The sequence below is a fragment of the Idiotropiscis lumnitzeri genome, chromosome 4 (genome assembly GCF_059441095.1).
Source record: "Idiotropiscis lumnitzeri isolate Australia: NSW breed Sydney's pygmy pipehorse chromosome 4, RoL_Ilum_1.0, whole genome shotgun sequence".
NCBI lineage: Eukaryota > Metazoa > Chordata > Actinopteri > Syngnathiformes > Syngnathidae > Idiotropiscis > Idiotropiscis lumnitzeri.
In genome coordinates this window covers 162,501-172,500 of record NC_142394.1, presented here as the reverse complement: position 1 = coordinate 172,500, position 10,000 = coordinate 162,501, and the positions used below count along the sequence as shown (strand labels likewise).

The window sequence follows — 10,000 nt, the reverse complement described above, 5'->3', positions numbered from 1 at the left end:
TAGAATCGGCTGCAGCCAGAACGAAACTAAATTTCTTCGTCCATTCATTGAAAACAACACGCATCACCCTTGCTAACTTTTTAGCAAGGCATACTGTCAGCAGCACTCTCTTCCGGTCTGCTGCGCAATTGGCAGTGGATCGTAAACAAAAGATTTGATTGGCTCAAATCAGTGACGCCTTTTCCGTATTAACTAGAATTGCAGCGCCGTTTCCGAATGTGCCCTGAAAAAAAATCATCATAGATTGGTCATGGGTCCGGTCCGAACCATCCGGACCGCGGTCCGCCATTTGGTGATGCCTGTCCTATAGGCTGCAGAGAATGTGGACAGGCGGGCTGTGGCCCACGGGCCCTACTTTACCCAGATATCCTGTAAATCTTTACGTTCATCCATGAAGTCAGTGGGTCGAAAGAAATGAGCACCAAACTCCAATCTTTGATGCTCATCTGCGAGCCTCACCACAATTATGTGCACCCTGCAAACAGTCATGTTATACGCTCTGAATGTGTTCATTAATTAAATAAGTATTCTGCCTAATACTCTTTTTTTTTTTGTATTGTAGGGGGTGAAGAGGAACCATTGGAAAAAGCCAGTCAAGAAGTAGCAGCTGAAGCTGCGGCTGGCAGGGAGTCAGAGACTGTTGTGGAAGAAGTGGTGGAAATTGTTGTTGAGAGTGCTGAGGTTGTTGCTGAGATGGCACAAGATATTGCAGAGGCCGCGCATCAAGTGGAGGTCATTGCAGATGAAGTAGTCGTAATGTCCGAAGTTATTGAGGCGACTGCCAATGCCATCGCAAAAGAAGCTGCTGCTGCTGCTGAGGACCCTAAATGCAATGGTATGACTTATTCACATAAGGAGGCCACAGCTACCTCTGAGGCCTGAGGTCTCGTCACATTCGCCAGGGGTCACATATTCTCACATTTTCTAAATTAGGTTTAATGGCTGCTAAAAGGTTGTTCTGTTATGAAAGAATGAAATAAATTAATAGTGCATCCGGAGAGTATTCACAGCACTTGACTTTTCATTTTCTGTTCATCTTATTCCTAAAGTATCTCTCCAGCCAAGATGACCCATTTTTACTAACAAGCACCCTTTATGTATTTTTTTGTTCAGGAAACTGAAATGTATTTTATATTTTTATTTTGTATTTGTATCCATATATTTTATCAATATATTTCATTTTGGAGAAATTGGGAAATAAAACTTAAAAAACTGATACTTTTAATGAGGAATATGGTCATGCCCCCCTCCGCTCTCTCCATGTGTCACTCCGTGCCACTTCAGGGACTCATTACAAACTCTCCATTGGAAATCATTGTACTTTCATCCAAAAACGGTAATCTATTGGCACCGAAAAATTCCTGTGGACATCCCTACCTCTGACCACTTCAATATCAAAAGAATTAACCTCAACGTGCCTGATGTATATGTGAATGAAGAACTGTGGAAGTGAGCAGAGGTACATAATTGAGACTGGGAGAAATGAGCACTGCTTCTTAGAACATTGACGTGCGGCCCTGATTAAAAGCACATGCCGCTCCGCGATGTGCACCGTTCAAGAAGATATCTTAAGATATCTAAAATTGACTGCCACTCACTCTCACGGCGAAGCTGATGGCTGTAAATGGTGTTGGACATGAACGGGACTGCTTGAGAGGACAAAACCATCCGCAACATGTTACCCGGGGCGGGAACGGGGGTAAAGAGCCATGCCTGCCTGCTGCTCGCTGTCAGCTACCATCTGCCTCCTGAGAGTTGACACCACTTCAGCTTAGCTGTATGTCCGAAATATAACCAGTCGGGGTTCAAGTGCACATTTTTGCTCTTGTCCGCTTCAGTCTGTGTAAGTGGAGAATCAATCGGCACGGTAATTTTGATTTCGTGGAGGTGATTACATGAGCTCATGTTTGATCTCAATAAATCCAAACTATTGTGCAGAACGCTTTTATACTTTCACAGGTTGAAGTGGACAAGAGTAGTAATGTGCTTTTGCATTTTGGTGGCGATCAATCGCCGTTGTAGACAACAGAACTGTCAAAGTGAGCAATATTACCCCGCTTGCCTCCCTGCTGTGATGAAGATGCTGACCCTGGTAAAGAATAGGGGGGTGCCAATTTGTTGTAAATCTTATCACAAAAAAAGCCCTTAAATCACTACAGAGTGTTTTTTTTTTTTTTTTTTTTTTTAGGGGGTTGGGGCATTTTAGTACTGATGTCATTTTTACATGCAAACCTATACCTTTACTGGAATTAAAAAAGATAGTTACGAAGGTTTTTTTTTGTTTGTTTTAATCCTTTCTGTAATTTTGCAATAAGATGGCACTTTGGCACATTATTTTTGTGAGGTTTGTACGTTCCTGGATGAGCAGTTCATGGATGGATGGATTGGTCGTTATGATTCTGTGGAATGGCGACTGGTCATTGATCTCACGCCTTGTGTTTTTTTATTTTATTTTAATTTATATTAAAAGACTATGGAAAAAGGCCTCAGGATCTTCCAACACTTGAACACATCAGAAATGTGTGTGCTTCCCTCACTCTTGAAATCAAAGGTCAGGCATGTATAAAACCGTAGCGTGATTGCTAAGAAAACGGTGGTGCACACATCATGGTGTACCACTGAATTGTGGATGAACATTCTAAATTAAAGATGTTCCCACAAATATTAAAATTATTTTTTAGTAATTCTCATTTAATGTAGATTCATCCTGGGAATTTACATAAATACATTTTCAATAAACGTCAAATCAAATCATCATTGAAACACCCTGTATATCCGTCTGCTCAAATTCTCAGGTGGCTGGAGTGTATCCCGCCGGAGTGTCTTTTTTCTATGCCGCGTAAATGAGGCGCTCTGAAGCGGCCATGTCCACATGCTTAATTCGCGTTGTCATGATATGTCTTTTCTTGTTCTCCCACCTTCAATCCTCGCTGTCCGACTGCCAAGCCAGTGGACTATCTGAAGGGAAGATGCATTTTTGGATGGGAGCTAGGGATACCTAACTAATTGCACGTCACAGTTGTGATGGATAACTACTGTTTTCACTGAAGGAACTAAAGTTCTTATATAACCAGACATCAGCGTCATACAATGCCACAGCCCCAAAAATCAAAACAAAACTAATGGTGAAAAACAGTTTGCTGTTATATCCCCATAGCTGAGTCGGAAATGGTTCTATCTTTGCATGTTTTCAGCAATTATCTTCACACGTGTCTCCACAACTCTAGACTTCTTCACACTTCTTTTTCAGCTTGAAATACTCGTGTAAGTGCTCATATTCTATTTTTGCATGTTTGTTGCTATTATTTTTTTCCTCATGTTCAAAGTAAAAGAAACTCAAAATTAAATTAATCATTTGAAATTTATTTAGTAATGAATTTCCAATTTCAGGTCGCTGGGTCTTTGATCTATTTTAGAATGAGGCTGTAACATAATAAAATGTGGAAACTACGAAGTGCTGTGAATACATTCTGGATGCCCTGTATATGTATCTTGTATTTATTGAAGTGTCTTTAAATGATGAATAATTCTTCCCACCATGAAGTAAAAATTACGATTTTGTAACGTATAATGTGATGATAAAGTGGTAATTACCACTAGGAATGTAACGATTCACTCAAGCACCGATTCGATTCGATTTTCAGTTCCCGATTTTGATTCAATATTTATTTTTTTTTAATTGCTACCACGCTCATCTTATTGTGCTCGTGCGATGCTGCACGAAATACGTATTGTTTACCGCCAGCGTCTACACGTTCGGTGCATTTTGAATGGAACCAAAAACTATACACTATGCCGAGTTGCACTACCTAGAAATACTAAAAGAAATACTTGGAAACATATTTCACATTTCTTGAGCACTAATATGTATTTTTTAATATAAAAGGGACTGAAATCCTATGCATAAAATTGAGGAAATGCACTGTGCTAAAGAAAATTAAAATCATCACTTGAATTGTTTTTTTAATTTTTTATTTAACCTGAATATATAATCTGGTCAGTGCCTAAAAAATAAGAGAGAGAAAGAAAGAGAGAGAGGGAGAATGAGAGCGAAATCTTCAGCGTGATGCATATAAAAAAACTCGGAAATAACAATGCTCTGCAAAACAATTGTTAATCCATTTTCCCAATAATTTTTAGCACTGTAAATAAGGATATTCTAGGTATGGTAGCCTGCGCGTGCTAACGACAGCTGGCTATGTCAGAAATTATGTTATTGTAAATTAAATCGGGCGTCTGCCGCGACATTTTTCCTTTACAAATGCTCGTTTACCACTGCTGTGTTGCTATGAAAGGGAAGTTTACTTCGTGTTAAGTAGCGTAGGTGTGCAGTTTGTTTACAGCACAGAGATGAGACAACAGCGTTGTGAATCGATTCTTTTATTTTTCACATCGATTCATATTTTGAGCAGACCATATCAATATAAAATCGATTTTAATGAGTCTTTACATCCCTAATTACCACTAATGGTTTGAAATTGTGCAGATAACATGACTCAAAGCTGTAAGGTGTAAGCTTAGCTGCAGTTATGGATGAAATAAATGTGATCACACAAAATGCAAAAATTGTATTTTCCCTTTCAAGGTAAAGGAAGGTAAGGATAAAGAGAGATATTTGGATAATGTGTTTACTTTAATTTTGTTGTATTGTTATTGAATTCATAGGTATTTTTAGGAAGCTGCCAATTTAATTTGACATCTTTTTAAAAAATCTGTTGCGTTTTATTTACCAAATTTGGGTTTATTTACGTGTCATTACAATTAATGTAATTGCAACTTTTTTTCAGAATTTAAATCTCAATGTTGTCTGTTCAATTTATAATAATTTAATATGTGATGGGATAGGCTCCCGCACCCCCCGCGACCCTAGTGAGGAGAAGCGGTACAGAAAATGGATGGATGGATGGATATTTATTTTTTCATATAAGCTGCACTGTGAAATACTGATCTATAATTGGTTTAGCTATGAAATAAAACTGCTATCACATTTAGGATTACTACTGTCTTTAATGTGTCCAAATTTATATTTTTATGATGGTATTCTGTCAGAGGTAGCTATGGTCAAAATTTAGATTGCAGAATTTAATTTTTAAATTAAATGTTTCAGCCACCACTTGAAATACGTGATTGATATTTGCTCACCTTAGCTAACAATCTCATGTTGTATGAGCTGAACGCAGCAATATAAAACTTCAGCATCATTGATCTTTGGGGTGAATGGATTTTATTTTGCAGTGGTGCTGAAAGCTCAAGTAGAAGAAAAAATGGTATGTGCTGGAATTGTTTATGAAGCAGCAGTCAATGATGGTCCTGTGCCCCCAGAATTAATGGAATCCGTTGACAACACACCAGCAATGCTGGATGAGGAGGCAGCCCCTTTGTCAGTAGATGCTGTATTGGCGGTTGAAAAAGCTTCATCACAAATAGAAGCTGTGCCTGTGGTTGAAGAGGCCTCAACACCGTTTGAGGTTGGATCAGCAATGAAGGAGGCCCCAGTACACTTAGAAGTCACACCAGCAACTGAGGGGTCCATAACACCAGAGGATTTGACACTGGCAGTTGAAGAGACCTCAACCCCAGTGGAGGTTGTACCAGCAGTAGATCAGTCGCCAAGGGTGCTTCCTCCAGTGGTTGAGGAAGCGCTCACACCTGTAATGGCCGAGGAGGTGTTGGTGCTTGTAGAGGCTGCACCAGTGGTTGAGGAGACCCCATCACTTGTGTTAATGACACAGGCTCTTGAGGAGGATCCAATACTGATGAAGGATCTATCAGCGGTTGAAGAGACCTTGGCACTCCCAGCAACTGAAAATGTCCTGCCCCCCACTCTCTCCGTACAAGTGGTTGACGAGGCCCCAAACATTGTCAAGGTTGCACCAGTGGTGGAAGAGGCTTTGCCACCTGTATATTCCCCTCCAGCAATTGAAGAGACTACGTCAGTGGTTCGGGCATCCCCCACAACATTGCAGTTGTCACCAGTAGTTGAGGAGACATCACCACTCAAAGCTGAAACGGCAGTGGATGAGGTTCCTCCAGGTGATGAACCAAATGTTGACTTGGCTACCTCGATAGTGGAAGAAGCATCATCATCTCTAGGAGAGTCTCTCAAAATAGATCCCAAGCGAGAGTACATAGTTGTGGTTTTGGAAGGAACACATAAGGCAGACAAGTCTCCCAAAGTGCTCGGAGTGGCACCAATGAGTGGAAGAATCATCACAGCACCAGAAGATGAGGTACAATATTGTATTGCATTGTTCACTCATATTAGGATTCAATGCAGTAAATTTCTGTTTAATTTAACTCAGTCAGAAAATGGTAGCTACAATTTTTTTTTAGATTATGAGAGTGCTTTTAGCCATTATGATATATTGTCAACAGCATTGAAGCACTTTAAGTGTTTTGACTAGGCCTCCTATTTTCTCCCGAATGTTGATAACTCATCTCACCGGGACCTTTTGTACAATTGCATGAGTCAAGCGTTGAGGGAAATGTCAAGAAGAGGGCCATTATCTGCTCCAAGATGATTTGCTTGCACCACAGTGCACAATCAAAGGTCGATATTCTGACCTCAATCCAGTTGAACACATCTGTGATTAATGTGAAGATTGTCTTATTCACTCTTAGTGTTTGACCTCCTCTGGATCATTAGGCAATAAGTAAATAAATTGATATCAGATCTCACCAGCAATGAGAACCGTTTATAGTGACAGAGTGAGTACCAGCGACAGATTTAATTGCATTCTAATTGCTGATGAATGCCAATATATTTTTATATTTTGGTCTACGAGGTGAATGGAAACAAATGTTGATATTTGAATTCTGCTACTCAGGATAAACAACATCTTCTTAGGATCCAAATGCAGTAAATTCAAGTAAGGTACTGCGCTTCAAAATGTTTCTACCATGAAAGAATATAATACTCTCTATGTTATGCACATTACGTTATTGAAATGAAAATTTTACTTGTTTTCATAGAGTATAAGAAAATGTACAGTGATTTAGAGTGATACAATTTGGATATTATTAATATGAGTCTTTCTGTCCATCACAGAAATCAATTCTGGAATGAGAGCACCTGTGGAGCAGAAGAAGGGGAATTTGCCTTTTTTCAACTTTTTCCTTAAACAAATACACATGTGGTATAAAACGGTTTACTAATAACCAATGTGAAGAATACAGTATGTGCAATAGTAATTATTCAATTTTTTTAAATACACACTGGCAGAATTATTGGTACCCTTCCTTGTAAAGAAAGAAGAACCCACAATGGTCATTGAAATACATTTGCCAACATTCCTACTTGACAACTCAGAAACATTGGAGAATGTCTTTTGGACACATGCGAAAACTAAACTGGAGCTATTCGGCAAGTCAACTCTAGCCACAAAAAAATGAGGCATGCAAAGAAAAGAATACTGTAAAAGCACGGATTCTCAAGAGCCCCTGTCCATGCTGTTTTTGATGTCTCCCTCCTCCAACAAAATCTGATTCAAATGATCAGTTCATCACCAGGCTTTGAAGAAGCCTCATAACGATGCTAACCATTTGGAACAGGTGTGATGAAGGAGGGAGACATCAACAACAGCCCGGAAAGGGGCTCTCAAGGACCGGACCTGTGGCACCCCTGCTCGACAGGGTGTCTTGAACCTGTTGAGTACAATGAAATCTCAAGACAGCTGAAGTGTTCTGGAGTAGAATGTGTGAGAAGGCTCAGTCACAGGTGTGGGTCATGTATCCTCATGATCATCCACGTATACATGACCCAAAACACACTGGTAAGAATAGCCACAAACACAACTTTGGACTGTTGTGAAAGCCCTGATCTAAAGCCTATTGAGCATCTATGGGAAGCTCTGAATTGGGCAGTCTGAAGAATGCACCCTTCAAACTGGAGAATGTTGTTGGAGTTTGCTTGCGAGGAGACTGCCCAAGATTCCTTGACAGTTTTTGTACAGGTTGGTTTGATTTTTAAAATTCTATCTGACCATAAAACTAAAGCAATGCCCAATTTTTTTTCCCCACTATTATTTCTTTAGTCAGTTTAAAGTTATTTCAGTGATCATACCAGGGTATCGGAGTACCAATACATTTGTCCCCGTGTGTATGACACCTGTATGTGACAATCGCTTAAGTGTAGTCATTTAGTCAAATCCTCGCTCCCACTCTCACACACATACCCATTTACTACCTCATTATTGCTCCATTTTACTATGTTCATATTTCATTGCATTGGCCTCATAACTTACCAGCTGCATGTGTGTGAATTGGCAATTCGACATTCCAGTCTACCAATTCAGGTTCTTACATTTCTTCTCTTTGGTTGGAACTGGACACCTGGACAATCAATTTTTTTTTTTTTAGAATGAGGGAAATCAAATAGCCCATAGCCCAAAATGCTTAGCTAATGCTTATTAGTGTGTACTCATTATAAAGTGTTACCAAATATCAAATATTCCTTATGTTTTCATTCTTTAATAAAATAAATACAAAGGCCTCTTTCTGAGATTTGGCACATTTAAAACATTTGGCCACGATTCCCACATCTGTATCACCTGCAACTCTAATCATTGGTAGTTTATCTTCTTGTCATTTTCTGTCTTCTCTCTGACCTAATCTTATAACACAAAATATCAAAGTTTCTCCATTTTTTTCAAGTTTTACAGTATTGCGCATCTGGTCAATGTAAACTATGGGGACATCATTATTTTATGAATCCTGTACATCCTTTCATTTTTACTTTCTTGGGCGGTTAACATTGATACAGAAATGTCATTTTGGCGGTTATTGATGCCACAATGGAGAAGTGTTTAACAGATTATGCTCCTTTAAAATGTGGTGATGTGGATGTGTGTCAAACACATTTTGGTTGTGTGCCACATGATGGTTCAGGCTTTCTGTCAGTGAGTTGTTATGACTGTGAAAGACAAAGAAATTTTATAGTGGCAAGCAAATATTTTTGGATGCATACTCTTGTCTAAGCTATTTTTAAAAGAGATTTGGTCAAAACACATTTTTAATTTTTGTACAGAGAAAATAAATGTGTAGCAAAAAATATATAAATAAAAAAATCTAAGTTTACTGGGTTAATGGGACACACAAAATGATGTAGTGAGCTGTCCTTAAGTTTGACACTTTTGATATGATATCAAGGCATAAGGCAAAAACTATTGAGGACTGAAAGTGCCAAAATCAAATAAAAGCACCATTAAATGTTTAATTAAAATTGCCATTAATTGTTTCATTAATTATATATGGAATTGAATAAATAAATAAATGCACCATTAAATAATTACATAAAACGTATTAATTAAATGTTTCATTTATTAATTAAATATGGAATTAAATAAATGTCATTCATTAATTAAATCGCCAATGATATGTAAACAAACGAAAATCTTTATCATTATTTCTGTATTTAATTAATTATTTCATCATCCCGCTTTGCAGTGTTTCATGAATTAATTTTATCTTTCAAATTCGCCCATCAAAGTTTTGTGGCCAGGTTCTAACACCTGATGGGTTGGGCTGCTCATCAAGTCAAGGCAAATCAATTGCAGAAAAGTGTCTCATGAAAATACTCTGATACACTGGGTGACGCTATTCAGCTTTACATTGGTTTGAATACTCAAGAAAAACAACTAAATACGAGCCTCGACCGCTTAATCAATGTAGCGTATGAAAGTTCTCCATCGTTGTGGCCGCCATGTTTGCAACCACTTCTGGTCACACCATCGGTTTAGACAAGATTTGAGTTCGTCAGCGTTTAGCCCCGCCCACTAACTGATGGGCAAGTTTGACAGATAAAATACAGAAATAATTATATTGTTTTTTTGCATAAAATCATCCATCCATCCATTCATCTTCTGTACCGCTTCTCACGAGGGTCGCAGGGAGGTGCTGGAGCCTATCCCAGCTATCTTCGGGCAGTAGGCGGAGGACACCCTGAACTGGTTGCCAGCCATGCATGTTTTTGGAATGTGGGAGGAAACCGGAGTACCCGGAG

The 10,000-nt window shown here is 38.9% G+C and overlaps 2 protein-coding genes across 7 annotated transcripts in view; both read left to right on the top strand.

The window, feature by feature from the left end:
- mgarpa (mitochondria localized glutamic acid rich protein a) overlaps window positions 1-10,000 on the top strand; it is a 35,533-nt gene that overhangs the window by 25,022 nt on the left and 511 nt on the right. For 2 of the 5 annotated variants that reach the window (XM_088295115.1, XM_088295119.1), the window contains exons 5-8: window positions 563-835; window positions 5,236-6,230; window positions 6,828-6,874; window positions 7,049-10,000. The exon at window positions 7,049-10,000 is cut by the window's right edge and continues 511 nt beyond it. In XM_088295115.1, the coding sequence (XP_088151241.1) occupies window positions 563-835; window positions 5,236-6,230; window positions 6,828-6,863 (1,304 nt within the window). In that variant the 3' untranslated portion in view covers window positions 6,864-6,874; window positions 7,049-10,000. The remainder of the gene's footprint in view (window positions 1-562; window positions 836-5,235; window positions 6,231-6,827; window positions 6,875-7,048) is intronic. The other 3 variants (XM_088295118.1, XM_088295116.1, XM_088295117.1) reach the window with 3 other exon arrangements.
- Window positions 9,995-10,000, top strand: part of elf2a (E74-like factor 2a (ets domain transcription factor)) — a 26,115-nt gene continuing 26,109 nt past the window's right edge. For both annotated transcript variants that reach the window (XM_088295113.1, XM_088295109.1), the window contains exon 1: window positions 9,995-10,000. This exon is cut by the window's right edge and continues 129 nt beyond it. The gene's annotated coding sequence lies outside the window, so the exon portion shown is untranslated.